The 21,225-nt window shown below is 45.1% G+C and overlaps 1 protein-coding gene across 1 annotated transcript; it reads right to left on the reverse strand.

Annotated features, from left to right (window-relative positions):
• Nucleotides 1–572: 572 nt before the first annotated feature.
• On the reverse strand, nt 573–20,580 carry LOC137670441 (myosin heavy chain, skeletal muscle, adult). Its single transcript, XM_068413293.1, has 39 exons — nt 20,560–20,580; nt 19,522–19,766; nt 19,287–19,430; nt 19,037–19,193; nt 17,657–17,684; nt 17,445–17,559; nt 17,153–17,245; nt 16,961–17,024; nt 16,770–16,868; nt 16,560–16,663; nt 16,322–16,460; nt 15,569–15,687; nt 15,337–15,486; nt 14,597–14,767; nt 13,648–13,954; nt 13,481–13,551; nt 12,287–12,374; nt 12,076–12,193; nt 11,623–11,746; nt 9,195–9,331; nt 8,837–9,092; nt 7,283–7,525; nt 6,884–7,060; nt 6,654–6,799; nt 6,477–6,567; nt 5,999–6,388; nt 5,718–5,844; nt 5,419–5,537; nt 4,779–4,975; nt 3,881–4,064; nt 3,629–3,794; nt 3,332–3,456; nt 2,863–3,171; nt 2,559–2,762; nt 2,169–2,294; nt 1,902–2,072; nt 1,711–1,815; nt 1,472–1,567; nt 573–860 (listed from the first exon to the last, which is right to left on the reverse strand). The coding sequence occupies exons 2-39, from the start codon at nt 19,726–19,728 to the stop codon at nt 705–707; spliced, it is 5,823 nt and encodes a 1,940-aa protein (XP_068269394.1). The 5' UTR covers nt 19,729–19,766; nt 20,560–20,580; the 3' UTR covers nt 573–704.
• Between the last annotated feature and the right edge of the window lie 645 nt (nt 20,581–21,225).

The following is a 21,225-nucleotide window of genomic DNA, read 5'->3' on the forward strand; positions in this document are numbered from 1 at the left end:
TGAGAAATGAGCGTGTGTTTTCACACAGTTATGCAGCACATGTGGAAGACCTTGCTCCTGATGGGTAGTTGTCAGCTCAGAGTCCATCTTTTTACATGTGAAACTGCATTATGTTCCCCCCTGCATATAATTTTGTGTTTTGAACTGGACTGAATTTTGTATGCTATTTAATAGCACTGCTTGCTCAGTGTCATGAAAGCCTTCTGTGTTTCTTAGGTATCAGTCATCGTCTTTACTGCTGGGAATAACATTATTTCACTGAGAAACATTGTGTTCCTTCCTTTTCAGCACCTCTTCAGCTTGCTTTATAAATAGTTCGAACAACACAGGCCCTAGCACAAGTAACTTTTGTCCTTCATTCTGTGTCTTTGAGGATTATTTATCTGAGTGAGAAGCTTCCTTTTTATCACTCACAAAAGTAATAAAGAAGGTATAAGTAGTTAGGAACTAGGTGACAAAAAGCTGTACCGTGACATAAGTACACAAAGGTCATAAGCCAAAACTGTTCCCAAAGGCTAGTGATATTAACATAAAGAATAAAAAGAGAAACAAATGAAAACTGGTGCTCTTGGTGCATGTGCGAAGGAATCTACTCTTTATTCACTATGTATTGAGGTGGTTGGAAATATAAAATCTGGAAGAAAGTGACTGAGAGGTTCACATTTTGTGCATCCCTCAGGCTACTTTGCTGCCTCATGACAACCTCACTCTTCCTCTTCTATCTTCTTGCCATGAAACTCTCGGCTCTTCACTCGGAGCTTGTTGACCTGCGACTCCGCAATGTCAGCCCGCTCCTCGGCTTCCTCCAGCTCGTGCTGGATCTTGCGGAACTTGGACAGGTTGACATTGGACAGCTCCTCCTGTGTGGGGAGAGGGAGTCAGTGGTGAAGAGTGCAGGGCAGGGGTCTCACTCCTCCCGCGCCTCAGCCTTGCGGGGATGTGGCTCTTCCCTGGGGGAAGGCACAAACTTCAATCCTCCACCCACCACTGCTTACACATAAGCCTCACACAGATGTCCTTATCCTCCCTTATTCAGGACCCCGCTGTGACAAGCTTCACCAGTACTGTGTCACTCTTAAGGAGCTATTTCATCACTTGAATTTGTCTTTTGTGTGTTTGTTCTACCACTACTTGATGCCCTACTATCAATGTGACTTATTATGTTGAGAAAGACCCTGAAGCCTTCTGCTGTTGATTACTAGCAGAGATTCATGAACTTCTCAGTCAGTGGATGTGGCCCCTGGGTTTGTTTAGTCTGACCTCCTGCATAAAACAGGTTGCAGAACTTCCCTCAGTTCATCCCTGACCACAGGGTGCCCAGAATTCAGCATGGCCTCAAGACACAATAGTAAAATATCTGTTGAGTCTTGGGAGTTTCTTTCATGCTCGTTTCATGGTATTCATACTCATCTCAGTGAGCATGCTGCCCCAGTGGAAGGCGGCTCTTACCCATTCTCCAAGGAATACTTACAGCCTCCTCAGCTTGTCTCTTGTAGGATTTCACCTTCATTTGCAGCTTGTCCACCAGATCCTGCAGCCTAAGAATATTCTTTCGGTCTTCTTCAGACTACAGTGGTTGGTAAGCACGAAAGAGAATGAATTCTTGGTTTCCCTCCACATGAGGTTAACGATTCCCCTTGGGGATGCTGTATAGAAAATTTGACTTGCTGTGAGAAAACTCTGTCAGCCTAAGGAGGCGTCTTGCCTTACCTGGTAGGTCAGCTCCTTCACTCTCCTCTCGTACTTGCGCACACCCTTCACAGCTTCAGCACTGCGCTTCTGCTCAGCATCAACCTCCACTTCCAGCTCCCGCACCTGCAATGAGAAGCCCATCTTTGGAGCTTCCCTGATGGCTGCTTACGTGACATGTTTGCAGGTGCACAAATACCAGCCCTACGCACTCTGGCCTCCAGCTTCTGGATTTGCTTCTTGCCTCCCTTCAGTGCCAACTGCTCGGCTTCATCCAGACGGTGCTGCAGGTCCTTCACTGTCTGGTCCAGGTTCTTCTTCATCCTCTCCAGGTGGGCGCTGGTGTCCTGCTCCTTCTTCAGCTCTTCTGCCATCATGGCTGCCTGAGAGAGAGGAAAAAGTCAAAGCCATTTTAGGGCTGGAGACAGTTTGGGGGAGAATACATCCATCATCAGCACTGTAAGGAGTCCCCTGCTCACATCTGTGATGGCCTTCTTGGCCTTCTCTTCAGCATTGCGGGCTTCCTGGATTGTCTCCTCCATATCACCCTGAATTTGCGTGATGTCTGTTTCCAGCTTCTTCTTGGTGTTGATCAAGCTCGTGTTCTGTGCAACAAGAAAGACGTGATTTCTTCTGTTAGACCTAATGCCATCACAACCAGAGCTAGAAGTGTGAGTATTGTTTATGAACGTCTTTAAGGCAGGACTCCAATTTAGAGTCACAGCAGGAAAATAGAATGGGTCACTGGCTGGATTGGCCATATCATATCAGGGCTCTTCAAGTGTTTATATAATAATCACAAGACGCATTACAATCTCCTTCTTTCTTATCCCTTATTGATGGGATTAATTTTAAGCAGAGTGCCTGACCTGGGTATGGAGGAGCTGCACACGTTCAGTGGCATCCAGAAGCTCCTGCTCAGCCAATTTCCTTGACCTCTCCGTCTGCTCCAGGGCCGCCCGTAGCTCCTCAACTTCAGCCTGCAACAGGTTTGCTCTGCGCTCCACCATGGCCACCTGCTCCTTCAGGTCCTCCTGTGTCCTGAGAGCATCGTCCAAGTGTATCTGCGTATCCTGTAAAAGAGACAAGAGAAATTGCAAGGTGGCAGTGCACGCTTGGGTGCCAAAAATGTCAGGGATGTCATTTCCCTTTCTGTAGCTTTGCTGAACACACCTTGAGCACTGCCTGTGTGTTTCTCAGGTTCTTTTGTGCCTCTGCAGACACACGGTTGGCATGGCTTAGCTGGATCTCCATTTCATTCAGGTCTCCTTCCATCTTCTTCTTCAGCCGCAGGGCTTCATTCCTGCTCCTGATCTCAGCGTCCAGGGTGCTCTGCATGGACTCCACAATCCTGAGGTGGTTTCTCTTCATCTGGTCGATCTCCTCATCTTTCTCTGCTATCTTCCTGTCAATCTCAGACTTCACCTGGTTGAGCTCAAGCTGCAGGCGCAGGATCTTCCCCTCTTCGTGTTCTAGGGAGGCCTGGACAAGTCAGCAGGAACAGTGACTTAAACCACTGCTTCCTTTCTGAGTGATCTCTTATGCAGTAGTTCATGAAATCTGGGCTTGCTTTCCTGCCAGCTCTGCAGAGAACTATTCCCATACTTTCAGCCTGGACACCCTTTATTAGCACTGTGTGTACCTCAGCTTCCTCCAGGGATGCTTGGATTTCAGACTTCTCCTGCTCAATCTGCTTCTTGACTTTCTCCAGCTCATGAATCGCCTTTCCTCCCTCGGCAATCTGCTCTGTGAGCTCAGAAATCTCCTCTGTAGGAACAAAGATCAACGGCATGGTCAGGCACAGAGCTGAATGGGAAGGATTCTGCCACACCAAGGTGACAGGCATCTTTGCTGACCTGCAAGCACAGACCCATGGGGAGTGGTGGCTAGTAGTGGATAGTGAGAAAGCCCTGCCAGGAGCAGAGGGCCAGGGACTTACGCTGCAAGTTCTTGTTCTCACGCTTCAGCGTTTCCAGGTGGTCCAAGGACTCCTCATAGGCGTTCTTCATCTTAAACAGCTCCGTGCTGAGAGAGCGAGACTCCTTCTGGGAGGCTTCCAGCTCAGCCTGCGTTTCCTCATACTTCTGCTTCCATTCTGCCAGGATCTGAAGACAAACGGGGTGTCAGTATGGCTGCAGCAACCAGGAGGGGATGCTCTGCCCAGGAGCCCCAGCTCTGGAGCCCAAAAGACCTTGTCAAAGTTCTTCTGCTTCTTATCCAGAGCTGCACAGGCAGCATTTGATCGCTCCACGTCAATCATCAGGTCCTCCACTTCATTCTGCAGCCTCTGCTTTGTCTTTTCCAGGGAAGCACATTTGGCATTCACGGCTTCAACGTGTTCCTCTGCATCCTGCAGGCGCTGTGCCAGCTTCTTCCTGGGAGGTGATAAGCACAGCTCCAGGTTAGAGCTAAAGGGTCTACCACATCAGTGTCCTAGCATCTACTGAGATTCAGCCTGCCTTAGCTTTTCTAGCCCTAAAGGCTATGTTCATCTTTCCAATCTACACTTTTTCCACAGCACACAGGCTGACTGTTGGTGGTGTTGAGCCCAGAGAAAAGAAGGCTCCGGGGAGACCTTCTAGCACCTTCCAGTACCTGAAGGGGGCCTACAAGAAAACTGGAGAGAGACTTTTTACAAGGGCATGTAGTGATAGGACGAGGGGTAACAGTTTAAAACTGAAAGAGGGTAGATTTAGATTAGATATTCGAAAGAAATTGTTGACTGTGAGGGTGGTGAGACACTGGAACAGGCTGCCCAGAGAAGTTGTGGATGCCCCCTCCCTGGCATTGTTCAAGGCCAGGTTAGATGGGGCTCTGAGCAAGCTGGTCTACTGGGAAGGTGTCCCTGACCATGGCAGGGAGGTTGCAACTATATGATATTTTAGGTACTTTCTAAACCAAACCATTCTATGATTCACACTTTTCCTCTACCTCCCTCTCTCCCCGCCTCTCTCCCCTCTACCCCAAAGACAGTATATCCCTGCCTTCATCCCACCCCTGACCTAACACACTCTCAGAGACTCCAATTTCCAATTTTCCTGGACAGTCTCAGTCTTCTCCAGCCATTTGACATCCCATTTCCCACGTACTTGGCCTCCTCCAGCTCCTCCGTGCGCTGAATAGCATCTGTCTCGTATTTGGTTCTCCACTGGGCCACTTCGCTGTTGGCCTTGGACAGGGTGCGTTGCAGCTCCCCTTTGGCTTCCTGCTCCTCCTCATATTGTTCCCGGAGCAAGTCACAGTCATGGCGAGAAGACTGCAAGGCGTGGGCCAGGGCGTTCTTGGCCTGTGGAGACACTGGGATTGGTAACCTGAATACTTGGCTTGACATGCCTCTTGACAGTGAAATTGATAGTGAAATTAGAATGAAACTCGAGTTGGGCAAATACAAGCTGGGAGATGATGAAGCTTTCATCAACGTGTTCTGGAGGATCAGGACGTGTTAGTGAGCTGCTCTTTCTGTAAATGTTTCGACATATGTATCTGAATCCTGACTTAGAGCGTATCATCAGAATCTCAGGAAAGCCTTGCAGATGACTTCTTCCGGCATCAAAATCACTAAGATTACTTTCCTCTCTACCTTATGAGCTGGGGTATGTGCATTACCGGTGTTCCCTCCAGTACTGCATGTGTTTGGGGAAAGAATATTGAACCAATCTTGGGTCAGACAGGATTCTCTAGATGCTTTTAGGGGACATGTAGGTTGTGGAGAGGAGGGTACTTCCAGACCTTTATTTCTTCCTCTAGATGTCTCTTGAGTTCCTCAATCTGTTGGGTAAATCCTTGCTTGCCCCTAGACAGCTGAGAAATCAGAGCATCCTTTTCCTCCACCTGGCGTGAATATTCACCTGGAAAGGGTAAAACGAAAAAAAAGTAACTAGACTATTAATAATATGACAGTTTCTGCCTCTGAACCCACATAATCAGGAGTGGCTTGGAGAGGTTCTACCAGTTATCATATTACACCCTCTGGTATCCTCATGGCATGCAGGTCCTCCCATTGTGCCTCAGGAATGAGCATGTCTCACCTGTTTCTGTCTGCAGACGAGCTCTTTGAGTATTGAGGTCATTGATCATGCGCTGATTCTGCTCCTCCTTAGTTTTAATCTCACTCAGCTGATCTTCCAGAGTGCGGCACATCTTCTCCAGATTTGCCTAGATACCAATCACAAGGGAAAAAAGGAGATGAACACCTGCACTCTGACTTATCCTCACAGCACGGATACTTTTTTTATGAGAATGTGGCTGGTAGATGTAGCCTGTTTGCCATACCTTGGCCCTGTGAGCATGTTCTGCTGCAATTCCATACCTTGGCTTTGGAGACAGTTTCCATGTTACTGGCCAAGTCGTCAATCTCCATCTTCAGCTCACTCTTCTCCTTCTCCAGCTTCTGCTTCACTCGTTGCAGGTTGTCGATCTGCTCCCCAAGCTCAGCTGTGCTGTCCGCGTGCTTCTTCCGCAGGGCGGCAGCTGTGGCTTCGTGCTGCAGCGTGGCCTCTTCGAGGTCGCGACGCATCTTCTGAAATTCTGCCTCACGCTTCTTGTTCATCTCAATCTGAGCTGCGGTAGCCCCTCCTGCTTCTTCCAGGCGCTCGCTGATCTCCTCTAGCTCCCTCGAGAGGTCAGCCCGATGCTTCTCTGCTTTTGCCCGAGAGGTTCGCTCTGCCTCAATTTCCTCCTCCAGTTCCTCAATACGAGCCTGGAGAACATTAGGGACCCTTCACATCCATGCCCTCCTCCTACCTGATGTCTTTTGGAAGGACAGAAGAGAAGGAAAAGAAACTTGCCTGCAGCTCCTTGATCTTCTTCTGTAATTGCATGCCCAGGGCTTGCTCATCCTCGATTTTGCTCTGGATCTGGCTGATTTCAAAGTCTTTCCTTTGCACAAACAAACCGTGTTAGAGCTCAAAGAAAACAGACAAGTGCACCAGCCCAGCACTCGGGTGCCCCACAGACACACTTACTTCTTCAGTTTCTCATCCAGCTGCTGCTTATCATTTTCCAAATCCATTATGCTGTCATGGGCCAGTTTCAAGTCCCCTTCGAGTTTCCTCTTAGCTCTCTCAAGGTCCATGCGCAGTTTCTTCTCTTGCTCCAGGGACCCTTCCAGCTAAAAGAACAAGACCATCAGTGCTCCACCAGTCAGGTTTAACTCCACACCTGTCCTGTTCTTGCTGTATGCCTGTGTGCTTACATCATCCACTTGCTGCTCCAGCTTGGTTTTAGCTTTGGTCAGCGTATTGACTTTGTCCTCTTCCGCCTGCAGGTCATCCAGTGTCTGCTGATGGGCCTCTTGGAGGGCTTTCTTCTCTTTTGTCAGCTTGGCAATGGTCTCGTCCAGGGCTGCCATCTCCTCTGTGAGGTTTTTCACCTACAAATATAATCAATTGTCAATTAGGTGGAAAACAGGACTTCTGGCGCAGTGAGATTTTCACTTTGCAGTGCTTAGCCAGGAGTTTTTTTTTTTACTTTTCCTGCCCAGATGAGGCCCAGTTCAAATGTTCCAAAGCCAACACGTCCTTGGGTAGAAGGCTCTTTTGCTCCAAGAAACAATGATTTCTTTGACCCCTTACATTATTCCCTGTGTGTGTACCTTGTTTTCAGTGGCATGCTTTTCCTTCTCCACTTTGGCCAACGTTAACTCCAGGTCATCAATATCTTTCTTCAGCTCTGAACATTCATCCTCCAGTTTTCTCTTCTTGGCTGTCAGCTCAGCATTAATTTCCTCCTCATCCTCAGCCCTTTCAGTCACCTCCTTAATTTTGGCTTCCAGCTGGATTTTGGTTTTGATGAGCTGGTCACACCTTTCCTCAGCATCAGCCAAGCTATCTGCTTCCTGGTGGGGAGACACACAGTTTTGTGGGTTGTAACGTTTTGAAGATTCTCCGCTTTGTCTTTTGTATCACTGAGTAGGCACGTGTTAAAATGGGGGCTGAACCTGGCCTTCCACTCCAGCAACTGGAAGATCTTCCAACTGAAACCATTCTATGATTCTATGATTCTGTCTTGCCAGGTGTCTACTGGGAAATGTGTTCATCTGGAATCAACATTGATTCCAAATTTTTTGTGACTTTTAAAATGCCTCACAGAGAGGGTAGCTATGAGAATATCTTATGCGCCCACAAGCACAACAGAACAGTGGTCACTTCAAGCACTAGGTTTCAGCACGAGCAAGGGTGTGGGGTCTTTTTTCCTGACAGAAAAAGTATTTAACAGCTTTTTCATTTTAATTGTCTCATCGAGAATATTATAATATTTGGGAAGTAAATGTTTTTCCATTTTTGAGGATAATTGAGAAAGAAATTTATCACTTCTCTACATACATTAAATTGCTGCAAGGACAACAGAGTTCTTGCCTTTGCTGTCAGCTATCTCTGTGCCTTCTTTCCAGGCCACGCCTAGGATTTCCGGTGCTAACTTGTTCATCACTTCATTTGGTGTTAAGAAACTGCCTTTTCCTAATTGAGTTTGAAAGGGCAGTATCCGTGTCTACTGGGAAACCTTGTCATCTAGAATCAAGACCGGTTCCAAATTTTTTAATGTCTCTTAAAAATGCCTCACAGAGAGGGTATCTGACAGAAAAAGTAGTCAATAGCTTCTTCTTTTTAATTGACTTCCTGTGAAACTCGTAATATTTGGGGAGTAAAGGCTTTGTGAGAATAATTTAGTGGAGCAAGTAGAGTTTTGTTTGGTTTGAAGAAACTGCCTTTTCCTAATAGAGTTTGAATGGGCAGTATCCGTGTTTCTGAAACTAATCAAGGCCTCCTAGAGTAGCTCTAAGTAGGAAAATTGGGCCCTTCTTAGGTTGCCTTTACCCTGTTAGACACATATGCTGCTTTGAATGTTGGGTAGATGGAGATACTTCCTTTCCAGTTCAGATCTCCCTACGGTGGGTTACATGTTGGCTTGTGTTACATGGCTCTTTCCTCAGACAGCAGGAATGCTGAGTCTCATGTGGGGCTGCCATGAGACTCACCATGCCCCTGCCAGTGCCTCTTCACTCAATGTTAGCGTTCCTCAAGAGCGCGTGATTTAGACTGTTTTCTACTGCACGTTAGTCAGCTTCCTGCAAGCCTCTGCTCAGGGTAAGAAGCATTCTGACTGCATTACATTCTTCTCCTAGGGACAAATGAACAGTGATACTCACAGACTGCACTTGGAGCTGCAGGTCATTTTTCTCCTGCAGTAAGGTCACCATTTTCTCCTCCAGCTCTTTCCTCTTTGCTTCAGACTTTGCAAGCTCTTCCTTCGTTTTCTCAAACTCTTCCTTCATGTTGGCCATCTCCTTCTCTGATTCTGCACTCTTCAGCAAGGGCTTGATCTTGAAGAACAGCTTCATCCAAGGCCAGTGCTTGACATTCATGAAGGACCGAACATTGTACTGGATACAGAAGATGGATTCCCTGAAATGAAATTCACATGGCTATTGCATAGTTTTGGCGTGATGAATTTAAACTTCATTAGTCAAGTACCATGAGAACAAACTAAATATGAGAAATGTCTACCTCCTCTCCACCATTCTCCGATACTCTACTCTCATCAGGAAGCCCCTGCACCTGGCTTGTGTGCGAGTGATGATTTCTGCCAGCTTGTCATCTCTCATCTCCTCCAGGAGTCCCAGCAGTCCAGCTTTGAAGAACACCTTGAGATAGGAAATGTTGCAACATGTCATTGTCAGGTAGCACAGAATAGAAGCACAGTGTCTTTCAGGATCCTGAAGTAGACCTTAATGCTCACGACCAGCCTCACCTTGGGCCCCCTTCCAAACCCTGTGCCCAAGGACGTATGACCTTCCTATAAGCTCAGCCCTAAGCTTACAGTCCCTGTCTGAGCTATGTGGTATGTGCTATGGTTTCCAGTTCAGCCACAGCCTCAGCCGCACCTATGCCTGATCATGGATCCCAGTAAGCTCTACCATGACCTGAGCCTGAAGTCAGGTGCGGGTGGCTGTGTGAACCCCCCGTAATCCAGGAGGAGACAGTTAGTGACCTGCTGTGCCAGTTGGACACCCACAAGGCTATGGGCCCGGATGGGATTCACCCCAGAGTAATGAAGGAACTGGCAGATGAACTTGCCAAACCACTCTCTATTATCTACCGACAGTCCTGGTTAACTGGAGAAGTTCCAGCTGACTGGAAATTAGCAAATGTAATGCCCATCTACAAGCAGGGCCGGAAGTCATCCGGTCCAAGGGAAGTCATCAAGTCCAGGGAACTATAGGCCTGTCAGCCTGACCTCGGTGACAGGCAAGGTGATGGAACAGATCATCCTGAGTGCCATTACACGGCACATGCAGGACAATCGGGGCATCGGGGACAGCGAACATGGATTCATGAAAGGCAGGTCCTGCTTGACCAACTTGATCTCCTTCTATGACCAAGTGACCCGCTTAGTAAATGAGGGCAGGGCTGTGGATGTAGTCTATCTAGACTTCAGTAAGGCATTCGACACTGTCTCCCACAGCACCCTCCTAGATAAACTGACTTCCCAGGGCTTGGATGGGTGGACTCTTAAATGGTTTAAAAACTGGCTGGATGGCCGAGCCCAGAAAGTGGTGGTGAATGGGGCAAAGTCCAACTGGCGGCCGGTCACTAGCGGTGTTCCCCAGGGCTCAGTTCTGGGGCCGGTGCTGCTCAATATCTTTATAGATGATCTAGATGTAGGGATTGAGTGCACTCTCAGTAAATTTGCAGATGACACCAAGCTGGGTGGGACTGTCGATCTGCTGGATGGTAGGAAGGCCCTACAGAGGGATCTGGACAGGTTAGATAAATGGGCCGAGACCAACGGCATGAGGTTCAACAAGAACAAGTGCCAGGTCTTACACTTCAGCCACAACAACCCCATGCAGCGCTACAGGCTGGGGGAAGAGTGGTTAGAGAACGGCCCAGCAGAAAGAGACTTGGGGGTGCTGATCGACAGCCTGCTAAACATGAGCCAGCAGTGTGCCCAGGTGGCCAAGAAGGCCAATGGCATCCTGGCCTCTATTAGGAATAGTGTAGCCAGCCGGTCTAGGGAAGTGATCGTCCCTCTGTACTTGGCACTGGTGAGGCCACACCTTGAATTCTGTGTCTAGTTCTGGGCCCCGCACTTCAAGAAAGACGTTGAGGTGTTGGAGTGAGTCCAGAGGAGGGCGACCAAGATGGTGAAGGGTCTGGAGGGTCTGACCTATGAGGAACGGCTGAGGGAGCTGGGGTTGTTTAGCCTGGAGAAGAGGAGGCTCAGAGGTGACCTTACTGCAGTCTACAACTACCTGAAGGGAGATTGTAGTGGAGTGGGAGTCAGCCTCTTCTCCCAGGCAACTAGTGATAGGACAAGAGGACACAGCCTCAAGCTTCGCCAGGGGAGGTTCAGGTTGGACATTAGGAAGAACTTCTTTTCAGAAAGGGTTATTAGACATTGGAATGGGCTGCCCATGGAGGTGGTGGAGTCACCATCTCTGGATGTGTTTAAAAAAAAGACCGGACATGGCACTTAGTGCCATGGTCTCGTTGACATGGTGGTGTCAGAGATTCGATGATCCCAGAGATCTCTTCCAACCTGATTGATTCTGTGATTCTGTGAGGACTTACTTCCTGGCTTGATGTTAGACCAATCTCATTGCTGTGGGCCTGTCCAGGAACTAATGAAGAGTGCCTGGCCTTGTTAGCCTACCTATATCTGACCCTGACCAATCTTGAAAACCAAAGTTTTATGGCTTCACCTCAGACCTGCTTATTGTCACAAACCTGCCTGATGTTCTGGACTCTTGGTGGAACCTGATTACCATTCCAGGGTCTTCCCCACTTGCCTGCTTGGGTACTGTGGGTCTGGGCACTTGCTGATTGAGGCCTCTACCCTGCCAGCTCTGTTATTGTGCTGTGCTCCCTGCCCCTGATGGAGCAGCCCACCCTTACCGCTCCATGAAAAACTTTTATCACATCTTGTTTCTACCTTGGTGTGACCAAATCTGTATTGGGTGTGGTCCACATCAATGGATCCAAGGAGCTTTTCTGAAGCCTTCTTGCTGTCCATGAACTGTCCCTCTGGGATAGCGCTTGCATTAAGCACTCTGTATCTGCAGAAGCAAATGGAACATGAAGAAATCCCAGTCACTGAAACCACCACTGTGGCTGAACCCCACAGCCTTCTCAGACTGTCTCATTAAACCAGTCTTATGTCTTGAGACAATTCATTCCTTCAGAACAGCATATAGAGAGTCTTTTTACTGTTAACTCTAAGTGCAAGAGAATCCTGATCTCAGCAATGTCATATCATCATTTACTAATGGTGAAACATTTCTATATTACTGTTCAGTACCAATTTAAAGTATAATGTTTCAAGTATATTACGATACTCAGGCTCTTCAGCTTGGTTTGAATGGGCAGAAAGGTGAAGTGCTCTTACCTTTGTTTGAAGTCAGCATACAGGACTCTGCTGGGGAATCCTTTCCTGCAAATTCTGATCCCTTCCAGCACGCCATTGCACCGCAGCTGATGCAGCACCAGCTCATGCTCCATGGCACCTAAAAATACCACCATTAGTGACTACCCTATTGTTGGAAATTAAGGAGAAAAGCTTCTGTGGCTTGAGATTGCCTCCTATTGGATCCCCTTACCAGGTGTTTTTGTTTCATTTGGGATGATGCATCGTACAAAATGGGGGTGAGTGCTTCTCAGGTTAGCCATCAGCTTGTTTAAATTCTCCTGTGAGATCATAAAATGAAGTTTATATTATTAAGCGTAAGAACAGGCAGCTTAAAGGTGGATGTATCAAACAGCGTTTCAGGATGTAGACCTATCTTCTTTAAAACATCTTGCAGAACTCCCATAGGGAAACTTGGAAACTGAAGGCTCCCAGGTTCTTAGTTTTGAAATTCTTTTGTAGAATAATGGTTAGTATTACTTTTCTTTGATCTCCTTATACAAATACAGAGCTGCCATCTCACAGCTTTCCTTCCAGCTCGTATTTCTTGTGGTATTAAGTTGGGCATTTTAAGTGGATGACATGTACTTCTATCTAAGTGTGACAAGCATCTGATTTGAAAGCTAGAGAAGTTCTTTTTAAATGTATGGAATATTTGTACAGCCCATATAAACTGAATTTTTTAGCAGTAATTCAATCTCCCTAAATATCTCCACCTCAGCTAAATGGAAACCTTGAAAACATAACTGAAAACTGACCTCAAAATTCATTAACTTGATGTAATTTGACATTCACTCTCTTTCCACATTGAAATGAAAACATTGCCTTACAATCTTATACCTTCAAGGCAAGTTTTTTTGCTTCTGATGTTTGATAATTATTTTTGAATTCTACAATGTGTCAATGCTGAAAATCCTCAAAGAAATGTAAAACAGGGATAGGAAATATCTCTGAAGTCTCCAGAGAAGATTTTAAGGAAGTTCAGTCGATTTTTTAACCACTCCCAGTCTAAGTGGCTGAACTTCACCCTTTGGAGACTTTTGTAGAATGTTCAGAGAAGGTAATAGCAAAACTAAGGGAAGTGGAAGAAATCAGCAAAAATATTAGGATGCAATATCAACACTTAGTTGAAAAAAAAACACTAAGACTATTGCATAGGAAGTTCCAGGAGGCTGACAATATCATTCTCTCTCCTGAAATACAAGGAAGACCATGCATGCATTGAGGTAGAGATTTTGTGGTGTTCTATGGGAGTAATTATATAATTTCCAAAGATGGCAAGGGAAGGATTTTCCAGGATGACAAGAGCTATGACCAAAACTGAATCAGACCTCTCCGACTGAGGATAAAATTACTTTCAAAGAGAAAATATGAGTTCTGCCCTTACCCGGAAAAGAGCTGAGACAGTCTGGAAAGAAGAACCCTTCTTCTTGCCACCCTTCTTGCCACCACCACCCTCTGCAAAATTGAGAATGAGCAGATACCTTTAACACTGCCTTTGAGATTCCCCTTTGTACAGAATGAACACATGGAAATGGATTTTACAGAGCTTACCTGCTTCCCCACCATAAGTGGCAAAGAGCAAAGCCAGTGTCTTCACAGATGATTTCTGGTACAACCCAATGACAGTTTCATTCAGGGGGTCTTTGTTCTTCTCAAGCCAACCAGAGATGTTGTAGTCTACTGTACCAGCATAGTGCACCAGGGAGAAATGGGCCTCGGCCTTGCCTTTGGCAGGCTTGGGCTTCTGGAAGTTGTTAGACTTGCCCAGATGCTGATCATAGAGCTTGTTCTTGAAAGAGGTGTCAGTTGCCTTGGGAAACATGCACTCCTCTTCCAGGATGGAGAAGATGCCCATGGGCTGGAAGGTAGCACAAGAAGTGACAGAGAAGATGATAATGAAGCATGTGCTGTGAACATCAAAATCACCAGTGTGTTGCTGCTAGCGTCTCAGCCTGCATAAGGGCTTAAGTTTGTCAGGTGTTGTTCTGAGCCAGGGAGCTTATTTCTGCCTTCGCTTGCCTTCCTGCAGACTGTCTTCATGGAACTGGCAAGAACGTCTGTCCAGGTTCAGGTTAGAACTGGGAGTAGAATTGGAGGGAGAAAGGGGTGAACCGAAAAATAATTGGGAAAATAGCTACAGGAGGCACAGTTGTTCTGGGAAATCAGGTGAGATGATATTTATTTCCCAGATTTGTGTGTGGAGTTCTGATTTGAGTCTTCAGAGGAAAAAGGAAAGGAGACTGACTCCAGTTTCTTTTAAAGAAGTCTGTTGGTGGGAGTCCAGGCTACCTTTTCCACGCTTGAAGACCAAGTAATGCAGGATTGATGACACAGACTTGCATTTCCTAATTTCTCTTCCCCAGACTAAAATAAATTTCAGTGCAAAATATTTTGTTTACCTGACACTGAACGTCTGGCCGTGAGTTCTTTCTGAGCTGAATCTGGCTCGGAAACATCACAGAATTGCAAAATACAGCATACACTTGTATGGAAAAGTTACCTTCTCAATGAGCTCAATGCAGGCAGCCAGGTCCATCCCAAAGTCAATGAACTCCCATTCAATTCCTTCCTTCTTGTATTCCTCCTGCTCCAGCACGAACATGTGGTGGTTGAAGAACTGTTGCAGTTTCTCATTGGTGAAGTTGATGCACAGCTGCTCAAAGCTGTTGAACTGCCCAAAGCAAGGAGAGGTGCACTGGTTCTCAAGGTGTGGCAAACACCATGGGGGTTTGCTAGCATTCTCCTAATGCTGTTTGAAATTCCCCAGCTGAAACACTGCTCCTACCTGTACTGTAACAGCGTGTGTTTCCTTAGCAGGACTTCTATTGTAAAATTTACTGTCCTCAAAGGATTTTATTATTATTGCTTTTCAAATCAAGTTAAAAGTAACGTTTCTCTTTTACTGTGCTACTCAAAATCAAATCCTTCAGTAACCTCAGCTGCAGCATTGTGTGGGTGTCTCAGCCCTCTGACTTCCCAGAGAGTGGAAACCTCCTCAGTGTCCCACCCAAGAATTTCTCTGCCCTCAGATCAACAATCCAGGGATTTCAATGTTAGAATCAAAGTGTTAGTAAAGCCATTTGAGGATGCTACTGTGACAGAGAAGAGGGAGGGGTTTCTAGAAAACTGCAGATGAGGAGGATAAACTTCTGAATCTTCTTAAAACAAACTGTGTTTCTGAGTCCTCATGACCCCTCCCTGGTCTTCCTTTGACTATGGTTCTGAATCCTTGTTGCTTACATCAAAGATCTCGAAGCCAGCAATGTCCAGGACACCAATGAAGTACTGTCTGGGTTGCTTGGTATCCAGCTGTTGGTTGATGCGAATAACCATCCACAAGAACATCTTCTCATAGACAGCTTTTGCCAGGGCACCAACTGCATTGTTCACCTAAAGCAGAGAAGAAAGGACTGGAGTTACCTCCAAGGGTCAAAGAAGAATCCTCAAATACTCTTTTCAATCTTCTCCTTACCTGTTCCACAGTTTGACCTTTGGTCACAAATTCATTCCCAACCTTGACTCGGGGATAACACAGGGCTTTTAGCAACTCAGCTGAGTTCAGGCCCATCAGGTAGGCAGCCTTGTCAGCCACTAAAGAGGGGGAGAGGGAAAAAGAAGCATTTATCTTTGGACGATGGCTAGAATTTGGTCACTGTGAACAACTCCGCTGTTCATGTTCTAGAAATGGAAAAGCAGTGGTTTGGTCTCATACAGAAGGTCTGCAAAGGAATGTAAGTTCTGGAAGCTAATATTGGACTTCTTTGAAAGCAAGAACAGGTATGGTTTGGATAGAAATAGCTTGAATCTAGAATTTCCCAGAAGAATCCCAAAAGCCTCTGGGAATACAGGAGGCATGCATGCAGCACATTCGTTTTCTGTGGAAAGTGGATTTCTGCATAGTTAAGAATGCAGGATTTATTTCACCAAAAATATCATTGCACGTCATGGTCACTTAGCAGTTGAAGGTTTTACAGAGAGAAATCCTGTGTTGAAGTTCCCCCTTTCAGGCTGTGTGTGTTTGGGGAGTGTCCATTGAATAAAACAATGGTATTTCCCACGATCAGGGAAGCACCTCTGCAGTTACAGAGACAATGAACAAAGATGCTTTTCCTCAGTGTTTTATGTGGTGACTCAGGCCATCAAAGGCCTGTCTTTGGAGGCTAACATATCATCTCTGCAAACAGAGAAGTTCTTTGAACAGTTCAGTTGCTGAATTTGCTGATACCTTCTGTGCCATCGGGCTCTGCCTGCTCCTCTCGTTGCTTCTGCTTGAACTTCAAGTTCCCGTAGTGCATGACAGCCCCTGTCAGCTTGTAGATGGCAGTCTTTTCATCAGCAGTGAAGCCCAGGATGTCAATGGCCTCCTGCAGTCAAAACAATGAAGTACAATACACATCCTTAGTAGGTCATCTACGTTACCTGCAAGACATGTACAATAGGTACCATTTTGCTGTGTTACTTACATCTGTAGCCATGAGCTCCTCCTGGTCATCAATGCTGGGAACAGTGACCTCACCTTGACTCACATAGTGGAAATCAAAAGGGTTGGTGCTAATGAGGAGCATGTCTGAAAGCAGGAAGACACAAGGCACAGGCTTAGTTTTGCCAACCAGGTAACAAAGGGAACTGTTGCTCAGCGACCATCCTCAAAAACACATAATGATCCTTCCTACCAATTAGCTCCGGCTTCTTGTTGGACATGATCTGATAAAATATGTGGTAGCTTCTTTCTGCCTTGAGCTGGAAAGTGACTCTGGACTTCTCCAACAGATCTGGCAAGGAAGGTAGAACGAGTTAGGCACAGGAATGCACATGGAGGTTGGAATTTAGGAAGGAATAGGATCAGGCCAGGAGAGTCTCTTACAAGTTTCAATGTCAGCAGAAGCCAGTTTGCCTGTGGCCCCAAAGTGGATTCTGATGAATTTGCCCTGTTAAGGAGAAGCAGAAGCATTTCAGCCTGGATGGGTTCTTTTGACATCTCCTTTACATGGATACTGCTAGGGCGTCACTTATCTTGTAATGAGAGGGAGAGATTTTGTCCAAAGCAACAACTTACAAAGCGTGAGGAGTTGTCATTCCTCACAGTCTTGGCATTTCCAAAGGCCTCCAGCAGTGGGTTGGCACTGATGATTTGATCCTCAAGCGTTCCCTGCAGGACAATAATTATTGCTGGTTTTCCTTTCCAAAAATCATCTCAGGAACAGAGAAAAGCACTGACTCAAGCTAGTATCTACTAATTAATTATTTTATCCTCAAGCATTCCCTAAAGGATGATAATTATTCAGTTACAGTGTTTAGTTGACATGACAAGTACATGTCAAGCATTCAGTCTGCTCTTCCTGACTCACCTGCATTTTGCCAGACTGCTGCTCTTCCTTCTTCTTCTCCCCACTCGCTGCAATTGTTGCAAAGTACTGGATGACACGCTTTGTGTTCACAGTCTTCCCTGCACCAGATTCTCCACTGTCAACCAAAGAGACAAGCAGAGAGTGTGTAGTCAGGCAGGAGGTCCCTTGGCATTTGGCATCCCCGCAGGGACCCAAGCAGGGAGTGTACATACGTGATCAGGATCGACTGATTCTCACGATCTGTGAAAGAAGCAGAAACAATGATGCTGTTAATGGCGTTCTTGAGTAATATAGAACACAATGTCTGTGATAAATACAAGCAGTGCTTTTAGAGTGCCTATGTATTATATGGAGAGGGCTGGATTTCTTCAATGATTTTTTCACCTCTGAGGTATTCATTTAAACTCCATTTTCAGTCATTGAAATAGGACATTTCCTCTTATTCTAACCTATTTCTCATATCAGTCTCCATATGAAATAAATAGTGTAGCAAGAATGCCTGTTAATTTCCAATGACTTCAAGAAATCTGGAGGATTATTTTCCTCAGAGAATGCCTGTTATAAACATTGTAAGGTTTTGGTATGAAAATACTCCCTGTAGAATCCGCAGAGATTAATATCAAATTTCTTGCGTGCCTTTGTAAGGTGCCAGCAGGTATAACTAGCTGCTTATACATCAATGAGTCCTCAAACAATTTAAGAATCTGAAATCAGATTCTTGAACTACTGAATTGCTAACTACTAAACTACTAACTGCTAAACTTGTTGTTCATTGTTATTCATGAACCTGCTCCAGTGTTAAAAGTGGAAGTGGAAAAGGAGGAAAAAAACATTCAAATTATCATTCTGGTTTTATTCAATACTCGGACTTTTTTTAACAGTCAACATTATTATTCTGTGTTGTTCAGTATGTCTTTGTGGAATCATGAAACCACTGTAGATGTATGACCATTAAATCATTGATTCCCTTCTGCATATTGCAGTTTTGGTGCACAGAATTCTAGTCCTTTCTGGTCAAGTAACTTTCATGCCTAAAAGCAAATCCATAATACAGGAATATTAACTAACTGCTAATTTGAAATGAAGGCATATATCATTGTTTCCAGAGGGTGGAACTTTGCTGGGATTCTGGCTTTTGTTCTTTCCCCAGAAGTTGTAAATATCAGAATAACACTTGTAATCAGATAATTTTCTTTTTCAAACAATGTCTTCATGAAGCCAAAACAGCTAGAAATTAACCTACAGTACAGTTTTGGGACAGATTAATTAAATTCTTCAGAGCTCTATTAATATTTTCTGTCACATTTTGAGCAAACCAGATCTCAATAATACGCAGAGGAGAATTTTTGTTTCACCTGACACAATTAATCCTATTAATTATTCTTCACAGTAACTTTTTCAGTGATCTTGTCTGCATGCTATTAATTAGAATTTTAAAAGTCATTAAGACAGAACTGTGCATCATGCATACTATCAGCAACTGTTAAAATAAGTTAATTAAAGGCTCATGCTGAGATTTACATCTCTACACACACAATTTTTTTTAAAACAGCAAGTGTTATATTGCCATGAAAATGATGACATTGTCTCACCAGTCAGCATGAACTGATAGGCATTGTCAGAGATGGAGAAGATGTGTGGAGGGGCCTCCTGGCGCTTCTTGCCTCGGTAGGCCAACACCACCTCTGGGTTGTACACTGGCAGCCACTTGTAGGGGTTGACAGTGACGCAGAAGAGACCCGAGTAGGTCTGTGAGGAAGAGAGACAGCACGTTGGCTTCCACTAAGCCTGGCAGAGCAGTTCCTCCTAGCTCCCCAAATGAAGACTGCTGCTGGTACTTACGTAGATCATCCAGGCTGCGTAACGCTCTTTGAGGTTGTACAGCACAGCAGGTTCGTGGAGGTGGGTCATCATGGCCATGTCCTCGATTTTATCGTACTTGGGAGGGTTCATGGAGAAGATTTGATCTTCCTTCACGGTCAGAGTCTGTCAGATGAAGACAGAGATGCATGTATGTCAGCTAAGAGCAGAGACTGGGAATTACACAGAGTTTTTATAAGCCTTGTTTTTTACCCACCTCTCCACCTTCAGTCTTGACAGTGACCTTCCCTGATTCTTTACTCTGGATTGTCCCTTTCACAAAGGATTCCTTAGGATGCACCACAAAGACGGATGTCTTGGCATCAAAAGGCTTGTTCTGGGCCTCGATTCTTTCCTTCTCTGACTTTCGGAGGTAAGGAGCCGCCTCCCCAAAGGCAGCCATCTCAGCATCTGGAGAGGCCATGGTTGCGCTTATACAGGAGGCACAGTCAACAGAGTACTCTGTAGAAAAGAAGATATGTTGAGTCAGTGAGTGAACAGCTTTATGTGGAAGAGAGGAAATCTCTTGCACTTTGATCTCTTCAAATGCTTAAGTAGGCATAAACAAGTCAAAAGTTGGATTTAAACTTCCCAGTCTTGGACGAAAATACTTGTATACTTTTCTGAAGTTAATCCTTATACATCTAGCTACATAACAAAGTATAGAACAGTTCTTTAGTGTTACAGTATTGTAGTACAGTTTAGCAATATTACTTCAACTTCGTGGACTCTAGTGAATTTGGACATTGCCATAGCACAGACTTCGTATTAAATAAGTCTCTGGGTTTTTTTAAAATGCTACCCAAGAGTCTCTGAGAGACTTTCTTGTCTGAGAGCAAATAGTGTCTTTTACCTGGAAAATGTACTTGCTATGGACAACTCATCTTGCATTATGACAGAAATAAATGTCATTATTGCCTGTTCTGCTTTCTAGAAATCTGGATTTCTTCCTGTTGCTTAAAACTTGGATTTCTTCCTGTTGATTAAAATTTGGTGATTTTTTGTATTAATCCTGGTGGCAGAGGCTGGAAGTCAGTCACTGCTGTTTGAAAACATAGCAGCTCATTTTGAGTTGCACAGATATCTGGAGCTGATATATAAGTTGAAGGAAAAAATGCTGCCTTCAAACCTAGAATAAAATCACTGGTGATATAGACAGTCTCTGACAGAAATGGATATCCAAGGCTGATAGGAAGTTAAATGGAATAAAAAGGTATATGCTTTGCCCAGAAGTTCACAGGAGCCATTCACTTACCTTGAAATTTTCTGTCAAGGCTGGGCCCAGCACTCCAAAGAGACTTTTATAGAGTCTGGTATGCAGATGCCCTGGATGTTTCCTTTTCCTTCAGTCAAAATATATTTTGGCAAACCATCTTTGGCAAAACATTGTCTGGCAAACTTAACTAATGGCATAATTGTCATTTGATTTGACTAGATATATTTAGAAATGTTTTACATCTTACCATTCCTGTGGATACATTTCCTATAAATAGTCTGACAGGGCTATTAATAAGGGAATCTCGACTAGTCAAGGCACTTAAAGAACTTGGATGTAGAATTTATAGGTTCCTCTACTGTCTCTACTGATAACTTGATCTTTGACCCAGGTGAGATTCTTTGGCAGTTCTGTACTGCAACTATTAGAGATGAAAAAATGGGAATAACACTATATATCTTGTGCACATGGTCCTGTGAATTTAGGGATTGCCTTTACAGCATTAGAAAAGACAATTCTACAAAAGACAGATCATGACTAAATGTCATTCAGTAATTCGTTATGTGTTATACTGAAAAGGGGAAAACCAGACACATATTGTGGGCCAGGACTTTGACTTCAATAGTGCTAGATACAGAGGGAATCCAAAAGAAAGCAAGTCAGAATACAAGTTCAAGTTTGGATGCGCAATGCATGCCTAGAGTG

The sequence above is a fragment of the Nyctibius grandis genome, chromosome 15, assembly GCF_013368605.1.
Source record: "Nyctibius grandis isolate bNycGra1 chromosome 15, bNycGra1.pri, whole genome shotgun sequence".
Taxonomy (NCBI): domain Eukaryota; kingdom Metazoa; phylum Chordata; class Aves; order Nyctibiiformes; family Nyctibiidae; genus Nyctibius; species Nyctibius grandis.